Below are 19,493 nucleotides of genomic sequence, written 5' to 3'. Positions count from 1 at the left end.
AGGAGGCCTTGTTGCAGCCTTTCAATGCTTAAAGGGTGATGCTAGGAAAGATGGGGGAAACTTTTTAGACGGGCCTGTAGCACTAGGACAAGGGGGAATGTTTTTAAACTAAAAGAGGAGAAGTTTAGTCTAGGTATTAGGAAGACATTTTTTATGCTGAGGGTGGGGAGGCACCGGCCTAGGTTGCCCAGAGAGGTGGTGGCTGTCCCATCCCTGGAAACATTCAAGACCAAGGCTTTGAGCAATCTGATTGAGGTGAAGATGTCCCTGCTCACCGCAGGGGGGGTTGGACTGGACAGCCTTCATGGTTCCTTCCAACCAAAACCATTCTATGGTTCTGTAAAATACTCACCAGCCTTTTGAAATGACTACCTAAATTGGCAAGCTAAGCTCAACCACCCTGGGGTAGTTCTTATCTTAGAACAGGTCCTGGAAAACAGACTATAGTTTTAGACTGAAGTCCTAGATATACCTAGAGGTAAAATCCCTGGGGAAAGCTGCTGGTGGCAGTTCCAGCATCTCAGCAGAATTACCTAGCATCTGCCCACAGCTCACTTGATGCACATGTGCACTTCTGTACAAGATAATGCAATGCAATATTGGGACACCAACACTGGGGCCAAACTAATCCATGGGAAAACTCCCACCAAAACCCAGCGGTGCAACATAGGGCTGAATTCACCGTCCTGTTTCTGAAAAGAGAAGCCTGCCAAGGACAGTATGGCCTGAGAGGCACACGGAGCTGGCAGGCTCTCAAGTGTCAAAATAGCACCAGAATAGCCAGCCGTGTACATCCTGTGCTTCACAGGCGGGACACAGACAAGAAAAACAATCAAGTTGTCTGGTGGAAACAGCAACTTCTCAGGATCGCTCTACCCACAATGTAATCGTGATCAATCCATATTGGCAAGTATCAGCTTCCTCTGTGTGTTCCGCCTCATGCAGGCTGCCTGCGGAGTGCAGCGCGGGCAGGCTGGTGCATGCTTGTTATCGCCGGTGTAAATATCTCTGACTTGTGTTATTGTGGCACAAAGCAGCTGGACCATTTGAAAATCATTTAAAAAGCACTATAAAATTAGGGCTGCAGTGCTCTTATTTTATGACTTTCATGAGCAGCCATTGCCTAGAGAGAAATTATCCTCTTTATTTTCAAGGCTAAAGGTTCTTTTAACATTCATCAAAATCCAAGTGCACCCTTGGTAACACATTGAGCTGTTAACTTATCTACTGCAGACTCTTTACCTTCTGCATAATATCACATCGGAGATCTCAGTTCTTCATATACAACTCATTTCATTGTGTTTGCTGTTGTGTTCACTGAGTGAATTTGCATCGTTCCAGGAGAGCCTGGCTGATGCCCTCAAACATATTCTTTCCATAATTTCTAATTCTTTTTTAATTTCTCAAACAATAGCCTGGAGTGCTTTTGTTACTGATCCTTCCATAAAAATGGCCAATTACCTCTCCTGGCAACGGATTTGCACAAACCAATTAAGCACTGTATGCGAAAGACTTTCAAGGGCATAAATAGTACTTAGGTGCATAACCTGATAAATTCCCCTTTTCTGTCTTTGAAAAATCTCTCCCCCTATATATATATGTATATATATACACACATATATAAAAAACTCCTGGATGATTTTCTGATTTTCCATTCTTGTTTTCACAGACAGCTTCCATAACAACCTCAGGAAAACGGTGAGTGAACCAAAGCAGCATGCCAAAATGTAAACAGTACAAAGGGAAAGCCGTTCTTTTTAGAAATAAAAAGCTGCCCAGCTTTATTGGCCACACTTAAAGATGGGATCTGAAGGGCTTGGGAAGAGACACCGTGCAGAAGTCTCCACTACAGAGGCTGAGAGTGGGGAATGGCGAGTTCCTGTACATCCTCTTCCCTGCTGCTCAGGAAAACCACTGTTGTCCTCTGTTTAACCAGCCTTAGGTTTCTCTAAGAGACTGGTCACTTTATTATCCAGCCATCAAATGCAGACTGAAGATCAACATTTAGAAAGGCACAGCCTCAGCTCTGTTCTCATGGCTCCTTCTTTAGCCAGGATGCTGTCTTTATTCCTGTGCCAAAAGAAGAGCTCAACAAGTGGGGCTGGTTGGTGCTGATAGATCCTGCTGGGACAGCACGTGTAGCCACATAGAAGAGCTGGAAAGTCAAGATGCAGCATCCCGCATGGAGATGTAACCAGCCAGAAGGGAGGCTGTGTGTGTGCAAGGAGCCCCACCACCACGCCAGGACCTCTGCTAGCAGAGGGAGTTTGAATTTTTAACCATAGAGGTCTTGCCTGTTGGGACCTAATTTGTAATTCATCAGCAGGATGCTTAAGCTAACAGGGATGAGATGGAGTTACTTGGTAATCACAATCGTTTATGACCCTAGGAGGGCAGAAAACAGGGCAGGTGTGAGCAGCAGACCTTACCACACTCTGCTGTCACTACAGATGAAGAAAGTGGGACAGGCATTTAGTAAGTCAGGATAGGAAAGCACCTCAGCTCTGTGGCACGTTTCTTGTTCCAACAGTCAGTGAACCAGTAACCACCTTCCTATGCCTGACGGTCTCAGAAATAGAACACTGGGCCCAACTGAGCTGGCCTAGCTCTGAGCTGCTGCATTGCAGGCCAGATTCGATCTTTAGGTGGCAGAAGAGCAGGGTTCAGTGTAGGCCTCTCAAGACCTGACCCACCACCACAACCGTGATTGTCTCAGCTGTGCAGGAGCTGCCTCCCTTCTGAGCTCACCTGCACACAAACTTTCTCCCTCTCAGGTATATACACCTCATTCAACAGAACAGAAACAAAAAACTGCAAAATCCTTTCTACACAGAACTTTCCAATTCCTGAACAGCCCTGATTAGTCTTTGGTTTGGGGATAAACACTGTTTGCTGCCATCTCTTTTCATAAAACCACAGAATGGTTTGGGTTGGAAGGGACCTCAAAGCCCACCCAGTTCCACCCCTGCCGTGGGGGGAACATCTCCCACTGAATCAGGTTGCTCAAAGCCCCATCCAACCTGGCCTCAAACACCTCCAGGGATGGGAAAGAGAATGAGAGACTAAAAGAATCACCCTGCTTTTTACTTTGGGTGATTGCATTATGTCCTGGCCCGGTTTGTACAGCAGATTTTGCCAGTGGAGCAAAACCAGCCCAAACTGCGCTGTGTGTAGGAAAAATGAGCCCTGTTATAGGGTTTTCTTACACAGAAAGCCTGCATGAGCAAGGATACGGCATAGATTATTTGACATACGCACCCAGGTCAATACCAATTTAATTCATCCAGGACATTTCACATTTTTCATCCATCCAACCAGCACAGTTTTTGTACATTAGTAACAGCTCCCTGCAAAAGCCAGTCAGGAGGATACTGTGGATTTTGAAATCATTCAAAGTTGCTTTCTTCTGCCATCTTCTGGCAATATGAAAAAACACAGCGTCTCAGGAACAGACCAGCCCAGCAACACTGCTCAGGAAAGAGCTGTCAGTACAGGCAGTGTATAATCAGGCCATTTGGTGTAACTGAAGAAAATTTAGCCCTTCTTGCTTATTTGAATGCTTACCTAATTCTTCCAGCTCTCCCCGTTGACGTAGGAGGAGTGGCTTGGTGGTTTTCACGGGACAAAATGTCTGCCCTGTAACCCTCTTGGCTCTCTCAAATTTGGAACAGCAAAGGAGAGTTGAATAACAGAATCATAGGATCATGGGATGCTTTGGATTGGAAAGGATCATAAAGCCCACCCAGTTCCACCCCCTGACATAGTCAGGGACACCTCCCACTGGATCAAGATGCTCAAAGCCCCATCCAACCTGGTCTTGAACACCTCCAGGGATGGGGCTGCCAAGGCTTCTTGGGCAACCTGGCCAGCGCCTCACCACCCTCACAAGAAAACACTTCTCCCAAAGACCTCATCTCATTCTTCCCTCTTTCAGTTCAAAACCATCCCCCCTTGTCCTGTCGCTGCACTCCTTGATCAAGAGCCCCACCCCAGCTTTCCTGGAACCCCTTTCAGTACTGGAAGCTGCTCTAAGGCTCTAAGCCTGGAGCCTTCTCTTCTCCAGGCAGACCAACCCTTTCATGCTCGTTTTATAACAGGACTTCAAGGAGTGTACCCTAAACATTTTGAAGAGAGACTCTAAATATTTTGAAGACAGTCCTTGTTGCCCATTCTGCTCTCAGCTCTTCGTAGCTCCTTGACAATATAAAACCACAGGAAGATTTTATACAATAGGCAGGGAAAGCTTTCCCTTCCACTGCAACAACTCTTTCTTTCTGATGTGTTCATGTAAACACCACAAATCATGCCAAAGCACCTTGCATTACTTGCTTAATTCTAAACCAGAACATTGCCAGTATTTTGTTAAAACTGTGCGAAAGATTTAGATAAGAATTAGATTTAAATTATGGCTTCTGCTTTTTTCCCTCCTTTTCCTGCAGTCACACAGAGATTCTTTGTAAAAGATTACTGGTAATTCTCACTCTTCTGTCACAATAGCTTCTCGCCCATAGTTTTGCTAAAACATGGAAGTAATACATGATAATTAAAAAAGAAAAACATCCCAAAGGAGAAAATGTCAATATTTTTGCTTAAAACAAACTCAAAATTCAGAGCCAGTGAGAAAAACTACTCACAGAATTCCAGCCTACAAAGAGAACACAAACAAAAGCTGGCCAAAGCTTTGTTTATTTTCACTAGCATCAGCAAAAATGACTGCTTGGGATGCCAGGCATTAGAGAGAAAGGATATTAATGCTATTTATAGCTCATGCATGGCTCCCATTGCCACTATACCTGAGAAGCTCACAGTCCTTAATGTATTCCAGCTCACAGTAACTTTCTCAAGGAGAGGACAGCTTTCCCAGGACTGTGCTGGAGGTTTGCTCTGGGAAAAACAAACCGTTACATGTGCAGTCTGGTCTCAAACCGTTATAAACCACCTCCAACAGACACAACCCCCAGCAAGGCTGCTCCCCTCCTTGCTACCTGTCCTTGACACTCCCTCTTGGGAGCCACGAGGATTGCTCCTCTGCTGGAGGCTCTTCCTCTATCCATCACCAGCTTCGGCATCGATCTACAGGCCACACCAAGCCTCAGCGGGGAAACAGCATCAGAAAAACAACAGCATAAAACAAGAGAAAGGTGAAAAAATCCTTCCAAAACTTGCTGGCCCATAAAAACCCTTGCTCCTGCCCTGCAAGTACTCAGGTGGCGTCAACACAGCTTCCACACAGTGGGGCAGCACTGCAGAGACCACGCAGGAGGGACTGGTGGGGAAACTTCCTTCCCACAAGGCAGCAAATGGCAGGGCAAGCTCTCCCAGTGACCCTGGCCACCTCAGAGCAGCAACATAGCCCGGAGAGGTGGCACCATGCACTACTTTCTGCTTTGCCTGACCAGGAAGTTCCTGGGTTGCTTTTACTCTGCATTCCTTGATACCCCCTAGTACCAGGGAGAAGCAAAGGGAAAACCACTCCATTTTTATTACTTCAAATTCAAGATAAGAAATTGGGAGCAAATACTCATCAGACGCATAATCAAAAAGGTTGCAAGAGAAAGCAAACCCGAGTTCTAGGTCTTAGTGTCTCCTCTTAGCTGTTCTCAGGCACCTCATCAGTAGTCAATTCCTTTGATACAAACTCTCACCCCACTTAAAAGATAATAATAATAATCATAAAAAAAACCCCAAACAAATAATGATTTTAAAGCCAGCAATCAAAAAATCTAAAAAAACCCCTACCCCTGCTCTGCCCCAATAAAGCTGAGAGCATCCCTTGAAAGCTCTGTGATTTGCCTGAAAAAGCTTAAGTACCAAAATAGATCGTCCACTCCAGAGTTTTGAAGTCTTTTTGCTCTTGATTCCACTGCAAAGGGTTTGTACAGCTTTGTCAGCCTTAGGAAGAGGTGTCCTTCTCACAGGTACCCTTTCAACGGAGGCGAGGCAAGGAGAGCACTTCACTGCCTGGGTTAAAAGTGCAGGGAGAGACAAACAGCTCAAAGACGCCGCTGCCGAATGACTGAGGAATATCAAACTCCCTTTACTCCTGCCTTCAAATATCCTGAAATCTTGCAAGCTTGACAGCATTTTCAATTTTGTATTGACAGCAGCAGTCAGAGAAAAATCATTTGAGGAGTAAATCAAGGAGAAGGAAAAAAAAAGCCCTTTAATCCACAGTCACACAAATCCATTCTGCCTGCAGAAGGGCAAGTGCTTTGGAGCCCCGTTTAATAGCAATATATTAACATCCTTGTTTGTCTTTCCCGAAGCTTGCAAGGCATATTTTTTCCTCTCTCTTCATCAGTTTTGGCAGCACTACCCATACCTTACACCTATCGGCAGCCTGTGACACCTTTGCAATCTGGGTTTGGTGCTGGCTGCGACAGCGCTCACCGAGCTGTTATCAATACCAAGGTCATTTTGTTTTCCTTGCTCTGTCTGGAGCTCCTTTACCCTCAGGGCACAGGCTGCCAGAGGAGGCTTTCCATCTGAGCTTCTCACACGCCACAGCCTCTCTGCTCCACTGCTGCCGTTATGTAAGGTTAGAGCGAAGTTTCCACTAATAGAAGCTGTTAGCTGCACGGTGATGTGTGCTCTCCTGATGATGGCATATAGCACAGTTATGGCTGCTGGCAGCAGGACATAAAACTACAGCTATTTTAATTCAGGGAGAAGGATAAATGCAGTCACGATGTGTCAAGAAAAGCAGTAGTTTCGGGGGTTTTTAATTCCTAGCTGTGATACCCTGGCCAGGAGTGCCCCAGGAGAGAATTAAAGAGGAAAGCAGCATTCTAGAATCATAGAATCAAGGTTGGAAAAGACTTCTATGATCATCAAGGCTTGACAGATATCCACAGACAAGCTGGAAATTACGGTAGGAGCCTGTGGAGGGCAGCGCTGTCTTGCTGGGGATGGTGCTTTGAATATCTCAGAGATGCCAGCTGCTAAGGTAATACTTCTTTTTTTTTTCATTTCCTTTGAATCTGATTGCTGCAGATGTGAAAGCTGTCATCCTGCCACAGCCGTGACCTGTCACTGCATGCAGGACTCCCCCTTTTTCCACCTGCTGCCCCCATTTTCCAAGCATCCTTTCCTGCATGGGCAGGTGCCTCTTCCAGAGCTGCATGGCTTTTAAACGAGTGGGTTGGAGGAGGCAGAGGGACTGGAAGAAGCAGTGATGTTCTCCCCCCTTGGAAGGACAGGGTCTTGGGAAAATATGTGCAGATCTGTTACGTTGCAAAGGAAAGGAAACGCTCTCCAGGAGCACTTCCATGAGCTAGCAATAACATCCTCTCCCTCAAAACCAGCAAGGTGCAGGTGAGTCTCCCCCCATCAGCTTGGATCCTGCTGGTAAACTGGGGGCTTGCCTTGTCCAAGGACAATGGTGCCTGTGTGACCTGGGATTGGGCTGCTGGAAGAAGCTGTGCGAGCAAGTGGTCAGAAGCCTCACTGGGGTTCCCCACCTCATTTAGGAGCCCATCTGAGCTGAGACACCCAGGCTTCATCTCCACCTGCACTGCCTCACAGCTCTTCCCTGGCCATGAATTCCTTTACTTCACACTTCATCTGGGACCTGCCTCAGCACTGCCAGCTCTCCTGGCTCTCCAAACCCCTGGCTGTGGCTAGTTACCCTCACCTGCCCTCTGACTGCTCCTTCTCCTGACAAATCCTTGTGTGTCCCAGCCATCTCTAGATGCCCACAGCTCCCACGGGCAGCAGCAAGCTGTCTCTGTCCTGCACCAGTCCCTCCAGCCTCATAAGGACAGGATGACTTACGGAGGAAGGAGCCTTTTGCTCTCCAGCCCAGCTGAGGCTCCTTGCAAGCAGCAGTTGGTACCTCCCAGCTCCATGTGGAGGAGTCAGAGGGTACCATCATAAATGCATGAGAATGGATGTGGACAGAGGTGTCAGGAGGGAGACTAAGCAGTGAGGAAGTGTGAAGACTCGGATTTTCTCCCACCCAGTAAAACACGTCTGCCAGCACACAGCAAGGGGCATCTGAGAGTGGAGCTGAGGGGGTAGCCATGGGGAGGCTTGCGGGGTGGCTCCTGCTTTTTCCCAGCGGGGTAGTTAAAGAGAGGGCTGTGTTTTCCAGAGCCCTCCATCTGGCATCCTTCCCAGGTAGTAAATTCTCTTAAAACCCGAACCCAACAGAGCTTTAATGGTAAATTCTGCTTTTCTCTTCACTCCAGAATAATGGCAAGGGCATTAATACAGTGCTGCCTTGAACACGTATCCGCAATGAGGCTGAGGGACCGATTCTGCCTCCCATTATTCAGGGGCACTGCCTCTGCTGAGGCAGATCAAGGTTTAAACAGCGAGCAGGAGCAATGAACTTCTACAGTTCCCTGCTGTTTGAATGTGGGCAAAATAAAAGGCCATAATATATGACGCAGTCAGCCAAGAAAGCAATACTGCTCTGCCATGTGCACAGTCTACTCCAAGATGAGTCCAGGATCTCATTTCCAAATTCCCATAGGTGCCTCATTTAAACCATCAGCCATAACCTGCTTCTCATTTTCAATACCACTTGGTATTAGAGCTGCAGTGAACTGCTGGTGAGACATTCTAATTCCTGCAAACAAGCCCCTGTAGGCTTGCAAGGAAAACAGAGAGTTCCACTCTCGATTGCCTGCTAGGTTCCCATCTGGCTGGTTTAACTCTGCTATTGCTTTTAAATGTGCCTGTTTCTGCACACGAAGCTTTCAGCTCTACCTCAAGAGACTCCTGGGTTGTCTTAGCATCGGATTCTGGCCAAAATGTAGAGACACCAGTTGGGTCTTCTTAACAAAAAGGAAGATCAGGTTTCACATTATGGTATCTGAAAGATTAATTCCACTTACATGATCATTTCCTTGCAAACTACACTTCTTTCCATCTGGATTTTTCCATCAGGAGGACAAAAAGCCGCAGCGGTAAGCTCTACCTGGGAGGAAAGTGCAAGGAGGGTAAAAGAGGAGTGCAGGGATGCTTGCTGAGAGAAGAGACAAGAAAAAAACAGAGTAGGCAGCAATTTCAAATGCATCAAGAGGCCTTCTTTATTTCTCATGTGATTTACATTCTGATCTCATGCTTTGGTATTTTGGACCATTTTGTTTACTGGGTTTTGATTCAGGGAATTTAGGATATTTGGCCACAGGAGCTTTCCGCATCATGTTATTGTTATCTCATGTTCGTGCTATTGTAGCAACCACAGGCCCAGCCAAGATCAGTGCCCTGCTGTGCCCCAGGCTATCAATAATCTCATGTAAGACCTTGTTTTTGGAAGACATCTGTCCCCATCTGGGCAGTCACCACAAACATGAGCAGAGCAGTGCCAGCTAGGAAGGTGCTAGCAAAAGGGATAGAGGAGAGAGGAGCCACGGCCCAAGTAACGCCCTGTCACAGACTCCTCCTGGAACTCCAGACATCATTTCATCTCTCTACAGCTCAGCCGAGTCTTTAGGAGACAAGGTAACAACTACGGCGAAAGGGCAAGAGACTTTTCCCCTGTTACAGAGGTGAAAATTAGGGCTGGGCAGATAAATGGCTGCACAATAACCTCGTGCTCATTTTCAGTTAAACAAATCATGTTTTTCTCAACCAGGAAGGAGCCAGTTCATTTTTGGTTTAACGTTTTAAAAGATTTTACGCAACACTAAAGTAAAATTCCAGAACAAAATTAACTTTGAATAGAAAAATTGAAATGGTCATTTTTTTTTTTAAATAACCAAATGAACCATTTCAAACATTCACTACTGGAGTATTTGTCTTTTTTTTCAGATTTTGCCGAGTTTTGTTCCACTGGAATCTGCAAATGCAACACAAATCTGTTAAATGCTTCAGTCTATTCACATCAGTGGGGACTGTGCGTTTTTTCCCTTTCTTTGCCAGAAAAATCTTCAGTAGAAAATGGCAATTGTTTCCAGTGTAGGAAGAGAAAATAGAAAGCCTTGCAGACTTGTAGCACTCTAGAGGCTGGATAATATGAGGGAAATACAAAGCTCAAGAGACCTCACCTGGAGCCCTGTGTTCAGTTCTGGAGTCCTCAGCACAGGAAGGACATGGATCTGTTGCAGCGAATCCAAAAGAGGCCATGGAGATGATCAGAGAGCTGGAGCACCTCCCATATGAGGACAGGCTGAGAGAGCTGAGACTGGAGAAGAGAAGGCTCCGGGAAGACCTTAGAGCAACTTCTAGTACTGAAAGGGGCTAAAGGAAGCCTGGGGAGGGGCTCTTAATCAGAGAGTGCATGGATAGGATGAGGGGGAATGGTGTTCACCTGAAAGAGGGGAGATTGAGATTAGATTTTAGGAAGAAATGTTTTCCCGTGAGTGTGGGGAGGCACTGGCCCAGGTTGCCTAGAGAAACCATGGCTGCCTCACCCCTGGAGGTGTTCAAGGCCAGGTTGGATGAGGCTTTAAGTGACCTGATCCAGTGGGAGGTGTCCCTGCCCATAGCAGGGGCTTGGAACTGCGTGGGCTTTATGGTCCATTCCAATGCAACCCATTCCATTACTCTATGACTCTATAATTCCAGGATACAGTTTAGAAGAAAAGCAATCGTATCCAACTTGCATGGTCTAGATCCCTGCAGAAACTGTTAGTGACCTTGCAAGACAGAGAATTTTTTTCCCCAGCTACAAAAATTCCTGTTTCCAACCAAAGCAGCTTCTGAGAGCCTCCCAGAGGGAGCAGCTTAGGGAGATACAATCAGTTGCAGCACTTTTGCTAGCGCTGCAGTGCCTTCAAGTACAAGGATGGGTGAGGGGGAAACCCCCAGCAAAGTCCCTGGCCTTCAATTAAAAAATTCATATTACTTTCCTCATTAGTCCAATCATCTGGAATAGCTATTTCCAAGCTTACCCTGAAGGCCTGGCAGAGCAGTTCCATTTCAAGGCCAGCACAGAGCAGAGTGGAACGGTGTGCTTGGGAGGAGCTGTGCTTCACGTTAGCTCTAGGAGCTCACTGCTCTTGGCATTAGTCATGAGAAGCAAGCAATGCTAACGAACTTTTTGGGAACAGGATTGCTGTGTGAAAGGGTGCTCCATTGCAAACCACCAACCCGGCTGCACAGGCTGGAGTCACCTGTGAATTTTCACCTGCACCAGAACAACTCAATTCTTGGAGGCCAAGAGAGCCTCCTCAAAGTCAGGTCTTGAAGAACAGACCTCAGAATGTAATTCTCTCTGCTAATCACTCTCTGTCTGCTAATCATCTCCATTAACCTAACGAGCTGACAGGCTACAATAGGAGTTTAAAGCAGTGGGGTCTGAGACAACTGGAAGTTTCATATCGGCCTGCTTACCTCCACAACTTCAGCATTTAAACAGTTGCAGTGACCGAGTGTCAGCCATGCTCCTTCAAAATGAGCCTGTGGTCTTACCAATCTCCTGATGTAGAACCTGTATTATCTTTTCTTTGACTTCCTTTTACTGCTTCAGCTTCATGTTTTGTGTCTGTGAAAGTACAAATAGGTCATCATGACGATGCTGGCAGTAGCTCTTGAGCACAGTGCATGACTTTTGCAAGGCAGTAAAACTTGTAGGGCAAGAAACAATATCTTTTCCTGTGCTATTCTTCATGCTAATCTGTGCTGGGATTGCACAACACGCTCCTTTACCAAAGCTCTTGGTGTTATGCTATCTGCCCTGAAAAATTCAGTCTTTTATCCCTATATTCCTCTCTCCTTCCCCACAGTTCTTTTCATCCATCATTAAAAGTAAAAGCAGCTTTTTTTCCCATCTCTCCCATCATTTTTATTGTGCTTTTCATATTTTGCTTATTAAGTAGTTACCCTGGGGAGAGGTCCTTCTGATTGGAACACAGGAAGAGCTGTACCTGGCTCTTCACATTTGTAGGGAGGGAGAAGGTTGTAAGGGAAGCAAATTTAGGTTGAGGACACAGAAATATAGGTGCTGTGTTCAATAATATGCCTTGCATCATCTCTGCTGTCATTCTCCCCTGCTGTCTGCTTACTCCCCACATCATTTATTTAAAAGATAGATGAGATACTCAGGAACATGGTTTAGCAGCAGATAGGAATGATTGGACTCAATGATCTAAGAGGTCTTTTCCAACCTAGTGATTCTATGATTCTATTATCACATATGCTGTTAAAAATAACATACCTGGAAGTCTGAACAAAGCTACTGTTGTTGCTTGAGTACCACCATCCATCTGGCTGCTGTGCAGGGCAGTGGACAGCCTTAGATGACTTCCAAAACTCCCATCTGCACTTGTTTCCTAGAACTGCTAAGAAAATAAACTCAGACTCTGGATTTAGGTGTTAAGGCATTTGAGTGAAAGCTTCTTTCCCACTTTGGGAAGAGTTCTAGTGTGGGTCCCACACTGATTATGGCTTTAAACCCAACAAGCAACCAAACAAAACTCACCAGTGTTCTCTGGAGGCAAGAACAGCAACTCAGGGTAATGAGATCCTGGCAGGAGAAATGATCCTCAAGTCTCAGAGAAGGGACTGCTTGTGTATCTCTGAACTCTTTCTCTCAACTGAGCTCTGCTTGAAGCTGGACTGGTGGCCTGAGCTTCCTGCCTCTAAACCAGCAAACAAAATTGCAGAAGAGATGTCTATAGACCACCACGCAATTTATGAGGGAGCAAGACAGCCCTGGATGGGATTCCCAACAGGGCAACAAAGCCAGAACTTTTAGCTCTATCATTTCCCCACAATTCAGATGTTCTTTTTTCTCATATCCCAGGTAAGTACCGTGCCCCTCAGCTGAGAGAAACAGGATCTCTCTGGAGGCAAATCGCTATCAGATTATTTATACAAAGTGGAGCAGCTCCCAGAAGAGAGACTGAGACTAGCAGACACAAGCATACCAGTAGAGCTGAGTGTTGAGGGGTATTTGCCTGAGAAATAGCCAAAACTGGTTCAAATTCTCCCTAGTTCTATTTATATACGTACAGACATAAATAGAGATAGATATAAATGCTGAAGTGAAAATCTGTTTGTAGGTATATGCATGTGTATATATGTGTTTAAATACATTCCTTTAAATGAAAGGGAACTGTACACACATATGTTATATATGTATACACACGTATGAATATATGTCTTGCGTACACACCCTAGGATTTCTACCTTGGCCCTTGAAGCTTTGTCAGTACAAGCCAGTCCAATGATTCATACTGTCAAGAAATCCCAATTTTAACTCGTCAGAATCAAGCGTGCACAAACACGTTGGTAACTGTCTATGATATGTCACTGGAGCTCCCTTGTGGTAACAAAATACCTGTACCTAAAAGCTCCAGCCCGTGCTGCACTCGGGTGGCACAGGATGCTCTTCTTTCAACACTGTTACCTTATAAGAAATGAAGTCATATCATTTTATGCTGCTGCTTCCTCCCCAGGTAATTCTGGGGAAGAATTACCTGCCTAGAGAGTTGTACCACAGCGTCAGCCCTGCTCTTCAGACGCTTTTAGCAGCACCTGCAGGCCCTGCCGCACACCCCAGTTATAATAACACAATGCTATTTGGAGGGCGATGAACAGGACCACTTTCTAGGGAATATGACTCCTGTATGAAAATTTCCTCTTAATTCATTTCAGAAAAGCTGTTTCTGATCTAGCCTGAGTGCGTGCAAGAGAGGAACAAGATGCCTCACACCAGAGATGACTCTCCTCTGCCTGGCAGTGCAGGGAGCCAAGCTTCCTATGAAACCCCAGCACTCTCGGACCTCCAACAGCTGTGTTGGTTCAAAGGAGGGTCTGATAATCACCTGGACCAAGTCTGGCCAAATATTTACCTGGGAGATGCGTAAGAACATACAATCCTATTATTAAGCTGTTATCAGTCCCTGGGAGGAGATGGAGGAGGGAGTGTAGCGCACTGGGGAAGCACCTTTTTGATCTGGTGGAATGTTTTTGTGACACAGACTTCTGAAAATTATAACATAAGGTGTTTGGATGGCATGAAAACCATGACATACAAAAGGATGTCTTACTCATAGTGCATCTGAGTTGGGTTTTCTATATTCTGTGAAACACAGTGGATTTTGGCAGGGTAGGAACTACTAGTATTCTAGACAGGAGTGCTTAAAGATCCCATCCCAAATTGGTGTCAGCTCTGAGATGCATTATCTGCCCTGGAAACTTGTGCTCCAAGGCAGCAGCCAAGGTCACTGTAGCCCTCACGCTCAAACAGGAGTAGCACGATCAGGCGTCAGACGGAGGAGGACCCAAATGACTTATACAATAGGGATTCTGCCAATCCAAATCTGAACTTTCCTTCAAAGATGATGGAACTGAAAATACCAAACCGAAATTTTCATGCAAATACCTTATACCCGTGGCCACTTTACTTCTTGCCACATCCTCTATTGGATTACTGCAGATTACATAGATCAGCAGATGGGCAGAAGAGCAGTCCATCTTTCCCAACTCCTCCTCCTCCTGAGTACATCTGTTGATCACAGTTATGTGGAATAACTTCAGTCCCAGTTTATGGAGAGCTTGGCTGGTGAGCATGATGCAGCCGCTTGATGTTCTATACCTAAACTGAGAATGAGGTGCTGCTGCATCTGTGTGAGTTCTCACTCTTGCACCCCACGTGCGCTACGAATGAGAGATTAACTCTATAATTTGCTAAACAACTATTTAAACGAAAACCTTGACTGCTTTATACAGTAAGTCATGTCCCCAAGGACTAACCGTTGGGAGGCATTTGCTTAGCTAACAGTATCTATCACACAGACAAGGCTCTGCTCTCACTGCTCTCTGCACCACCACATCACACATTTCACGTGCAAAGCACTATGGGCTTCTTGAAATCTGCTACTCTGTGAGCAAGCTGCAGTTCTGCCATCCTAGCAGGAGCAGGCACTGACTTCAAACTGTGCTATTCTAGCGGAGCGTCAGGAGTGTTGCCAAAGAACCCTTCATGTCTTTCCCTAGGTGGGCTGCTAGGAGCAAAACTACTCTTCAAAGCCTCAACATTACTCATATCCTTAATGCAGCAGATGGGCCGTATAGCATCAACACAGGAGCCAAATACTACCAAGATCTGCAAATAGAGTACTACGGAGTAGAAGCCTTTGACAGTCCTTCCTTTGATTTAAGTATCTTCTTCTACGATGCTGCCAATTTCATAGGCAAAGCCTTAAACACTTCAGGAGGTAAGAGGGAGGCAAAGAGAAGCTTTGGGAGGAAGTTTCAACATGAGCCAAATGACTTCTTGCAGTAAGAGGCAGCCAGCAAAGCTCAATTCAGCATACGGTTCGAGAAGGCACACACAGAACGGCTGCATGGAGGATGGGAGAAGGGCACTTATGCCATGCATTGCAGGGAAGGTGGCCATGGCCAGGGTCGCTGGGAGCTGGGGAGGGCTGGCTGCCCCAAACCCAGTGTGGTGGGAAGGAGGACCGACTCTACGAGCAGAGTGAGAGGTTACAGCACTGTGGGTGCTCCTCCATGGGTCCATCCCACAGGAACTTGCAGGATTCATGTGCTCTACACACACCTCGCAGCCCAGCAACCCTGCCCCCGGCTCCCACAGCCCTGCTCCCGCTCCCGAGGCACTCAGCTGGGAGCAGCAGCATTTCAGCGCTGGCTTCAGTGCTTTGCATGCCCAAGTGCTTCATAGCACTGGAGCTTTATTCAGACTGTCTATTAAGCTACAGAAGCAGCAGAAGTTAATGAACTAAGTCAAAAACTACGAGCCTGATCCAGACCCTGCTGCATCTTTGTCAGCAGAGTTTGGGTTATGGCCTAGTTATCATAATTTCCATTTGTTCCAGAGTTTGCTCTGCCTCTGCCTGGCTGCAGGCTCTGCTGCTTCTACTGGAGAGCTTTGTTAAATCCCCAGTTATGGTTCACACTGGGCTGCTAAGGTACAGTGAATTATGAGCCTGCTTTTACAGGCAAACTATCCTACAGAATTTATGGGACTTGTCAGTCATCACAGTCCGGGCTGGGCCAAAATTTTCTGCCAAAACAGGTTTTTTGTTACCTCACAGAAATCTACCCTAACAAGCTTAGTCACAGAAAAGTTCTCCTTCCACAGAAAATTTCTACTATTTTATTCTGAGGCCCAAGTTAGACACATGTGGTCAGTATGGAATACTGAAATACCACCTTGCCTGAGATGCACAACACAATCTTATGTTAACCATCCATGAGAATCCATGAAAGTTTCCCAACTTGTTTCTTTGTCCTCCCTGTGTCCCTCTTGCTTCAGAAGTCCTGAAGCCCACTCACCATGCTGTGCCTCTTCTTTTACAGGTAAGGTGTTCGTGCACTGTGCCATGGGCATAAGCCGCTCTGCGACGTTAGTGCTTGCCTTTTTAATGATCCATGAAAACATGACACTTGTGGATGCCCTGAAAGCAGTGGGTGCTCACAGAGACATCTGCCCAAACTCAGGTTTCCTCAGTCAGCTTCGGGACTTGGACATTAAATTAAATGAAGACAGGAAAGGAACCAGAGAATCTGCTATGAAAGAGTGATAAGAGATTATTACTGAAAGAAAGAACAAAATGTTATCAGAGTTTCCGGTAACTCTTTTAAATAAATTGTATTTGTAAACTAAGGGCGCAAATTTATGATACACAAGAATGCCTGTTGTTACCAAAAGTAGATTTTACTTGATCTCTCCATTGGGCAAAGCCTCCTAGATTATCCTTGTGATGGTTGTGTATTGTATCCTTCACTCTCCACCTTAAAACATTGCTCTCTGCTGGTATAAAAAAAAAAAGAGAGATATTAGGTTCCACTTCAGAAATAGCTGTGTTTCAGCAACTAGTGAAGCTCATATCACTTTATGAAGTGTTAGGCTATTGGAGGTGAAAGATGCCGTATTATTTATGCTACAGTACTGCTTAGAAGTTTTCTTATGAATCAGCCTCCCAACCCCTTTGTGCCCTGTATCTGAAATGGTTTGTATTTGGAGAACTGGGTGTCGCACTGGTTAGTTGTTGCTTTTACAACTGATGGAGCCCCTGAGCCGGGGGTAAGAGGCTGCTCAAAGGCAGAGCAGCTGGCAAACAACACAAGCCACTCTTTACAAAATGATTCCAGGTCTATTTATAGTGGTTTCCCTTTAACTGTTCACCAGACTAAACTTTTTTAGTCCATGAAAATACCTTTGTTTGAGAGGGTGATCAAAAACTGTTCACCTTCTGCAATAAAATCCACCTAGAAAATGCTGTGGAAAATGCTTCCAAAGAGGAAGGTTGGTTCTCAGCCGAGGCTCCAAGCAGCTGCATGGGCAGTGGGAACGGGGCTGGAAAGCATTTAACAAAGTTCAAAGGATCCCAAATGTGCCTGACAGTTCAACATTATAAAATGTGGGATTTTCTTTCTCAAAAATGAAGGTCATTACCATTGCGACATTGTGTTCTGTGACATTTGCTTTTGTGAGGGGACCCAAGCGAAAACTGAAGGGATGCAGGAATGGCAAGAGAGGTGCTGACAGGCATCAGGCTTTCATCTTTGGTCTCTGGGCCACCATAAGAGCACTCAATAGCTACTGTCATCTGATGGATCAGTGCTGCCTGGAAACTATGGGAAGCACATCTGGCTCTTTGTCCCAGTGGACAAACATTAGCAGCACAAAGCCAGCGTGGGGATGGCAGTTGTTTGCATTCCAAGTACCAAACTCGGGAATGCAGAGGATGAATACTCCCCACCATGTAAGCTGGCTGTTCAAGAGCAGTGCAGCAACAAGGGAAAAAATTCCTTGCCATTCTCAGTGCTGCCTGCAAGGCAGATTTCTGCCTTCGGGACAGACAGCTCAGCACCTTTTATAACGCTCTTTGGCAATATCTACATTTGCTGTGTGGGCCACGCTACAGAAGCAAGAGCACAAAGCAGAGCACTGCAGGAGAACTCCAGCCCCGCAGGGATGCACGCACCCCACTGCCACGATAAACCTCAGCACAGGTGGGCTGGGGGGGAACCCAGCCACCCCTCTATCGCACACACCTGGGGTCAACCTTAACAGCTCCTCCAGCAAGTGCGGGTGGCAGAAACCTGGCTAATGTCAACCACCCCACTGCCATTGCCATCCCCGGTACAATCCCAATATCCCACGAGCGTTGAGCTGGCATGCCCAGAGCCAGCCAGCGCGGCCGGCCTTTCACATCAGCTTACACCACCTGACGGTCAATTGATCGGCCTCTCTCAAAGCTCAGTCTCTCGCTGCTGCCACCCTCCAGTTGCCTTGCTCAGGCCGATGCTCGCAGGTCCAAAGAGGGTAGGGAATTATGGTTTATAATTAACACAAATAAAAATAGACCTCGAATAAGTTGAACACAGAAAGAGGCTACAAATCTGTAGTGTAACTGGCACGTTAGGAGGAAACTAAGTGGTATTACTCAAACAAAGGTAATCCAAGACACCACGGCGCGGGAGCTCCAACTACCAGGCAAGTACTTTTAAGCTTGTTTACAAACCAATCCCCAGTGCACACCATACACGCACCGAGCAGCGGGAGCTCAACCAGAGCCAGCTCCGCAGGCAGCAAGACAACTGTGGGGCCAGGCCAGATTGTCGGTGTACTCGGAAACTCGGATATTGGTGAAATTGTTATTTGCTTTCCAGCCAGATTCCCAGGCTGAGGATCTCTCACCGAGATTCTTGAATTCAAGGGGTTTGGGTTTTTAAATACCGATCTGGCTTGTATTTACATTTCTTACAGCTCAATCTTTAAGATAACATCCATGAAACCATGGATCTGGGTTTCCTTCTTCCCAGCTGATGTTCACAGAAGTCACTCCTGGGAAGGGAGGCACTGCCCAGGCAGTTACACTGAAGAAAACGCAAACAAGGCTGTGAATAAAATGCTGTCAAAAAACAAAGCCTGGGGAGGGAAAAAAATGAAAGATTAAGAAGTTGGGGTGGATTTTTGGCCCCCCTCTTTTTTTTTTTTTTTTTTTAACTCTTTATAGTTTGGGGCTTCTATTAATTATTTATAACTAGGCCAGCATTTTCAGACAGAAACGGTATTTTTAATATCAGCAGCCTTCCTTAGAAGATTTTTATTGAGGAAATACGTTTGTATGGCTGTGGAAGCCATCAGGATGCATGGAGTAGAAGAGTCCAGCAAGAGAAGACTGTGTTAAATTAATTCCTGCTAAATACCTACCAGCAGACTCGCTGTCTATACGGGGAGCTGGAGACATAACTGTACCAGGGTAAAAAGGATACTGTGGCTATTTATAGCACTGCCTTCAACACCGTAGGAATTCAAAGGAAAACTGCAACTCAGCACACAGTCTTCTCAATCATGCGCTTCTGTCAAGATTAAATTCGGGCTGAGATCGTCCCCTTTCCCTGCAAATCCCTGCTAGGAAGGACCTGCTCCTTTCAGCAAGCAAGGAACTACCACGGTACAAAACACCCCATAGCTGACATGGGCTGGGGTCTGGGAACCTCACCCAGCAAAACGCCACTTGTTTCTCCTTGGAAGTCAGAAAATGGGGACAAAAAGAGCCTCACAAGCCTCAGCAGGGAAGACTGGAGTTGTTTCACGTGTTCTGCATCCCTGCTCTCTCACT

At 46.1% G+C, this 19,493-nt stretch overlaps 1 protein-coding gene and 1 long non-coding RNA gene across 7 annotated transcripts in view; one reads left to right on the top strand and one right to left on the bottom strand.

Annotated features, from left to right (window-relative positions):
- The window catches only part of LOC128852653 (uncharacterized), a 77,685-nt gene that overhangs the window by 18,270 nt on the left and 39,922 nt on the right, over positions 1 to 19,493 (bottom strand). For both annotated transcript variants that reach the window (XR_008450619.1, XR_008450620.1), the window contains exons 12-16: positions 16,565 to 16,672; positions 16,195 to 16,425; positions 12,107 to 12,530; positions 9,996 to 11,434; positions 8,841 to 8,923 (exon numbers count right to left, since the gene is read on the bottom strand). This is a non-coding gene — a long non-coding RNA (uncharacterized LOC128852653). The remainder of the gene's footprint in view (positions 1 to 8,840; positions 8,924 to 9,995; positions 11,435 to 12,106; positions 12,531 to 16,194; positions 16,426 to 16,564; positions 16,673 to 19,493) is intronic.
- On the top strand, positions 735 to 18,615 carry LOC104067931 (dual specificity protein phosphatase 13-like). Of its 5 annotated transcripts, none has more exons than XM_054070861.1 (5): positions 735 to 906; positions 1,670 to 1,698; positions 13,549 to 13,756; positions 14,893 to 15,113; positions 16,219 to 18,615. In XM_054070861.1, the coding sequence occupies exons 3-5, from the start codon at positions 13,596 to 13,598 to the stop codon at positions 16,440 to 16,442; spliced, it is 606 nt and encodes a 201-aa protein (XP_053926836.1). In that variant the 5' UTR covers positions 735 to 906; positions 1,670 to 1,698; positions 13,549 to 13,595; the 3' UTR covers positions 16,443 to 18,615. The 5 variants fall into 5 exon arrangements, with proteins under 5 accessions (XP_053926836.1, XP_053926840.1, XP_053926839.1 ...); XM_054070864.1 differs by lacking the exons at positions 735 to 906; positions 1,670 to 1,698 and adding exons at positions 6,548 to 6,871; positions 6,994 to 7,314; XM_054070865.1 differs by lacking the exons at positions 735 to 906; positions 1,670 to 1,698 and adding an exon at positions 6,457 to 6,538.

This window comes from Cuculus canorus, chromosome 7 (assembly GCF_017976375.1).
Source record: "Cuculus canorus isolate bCucCan1 chromosome 7, bCucCan1.pri, whole genome shotgun sequence".
Lineage (NCBI taxonomy): Eukaryota > Metazoa > Chordata > Aves > Cuculiformes > Cuculidae > Cuculus > Cuculus canorus.
This window is presented reverse-complemented; position numbering and strand designations above follow the sequence as displayed.

Coding starts and splice junctions, on each gene's coding strand:
- LOC104067931 (XM_054070861.1), top strand. CDS start 13,596: ATGCCTCACACCAGAGATGACTCTCCTCTGCCTGGCAGTGCAGGGAGC. Junction 13,757..14,892: donor AATATTTACCTGGGAGATGC/GTAAGAACATAC, acceptor GTCTTTCCCTAG/GTGGGCTGCTAGGAGCAAAA. Junction 15,114..16,218: donor AGCCTTAAACACTTCAGGAG/GTAAGAGGGAGG, acceptor CTTCTTTTACAG/GTAAGGTGTTCGTGCACTGT.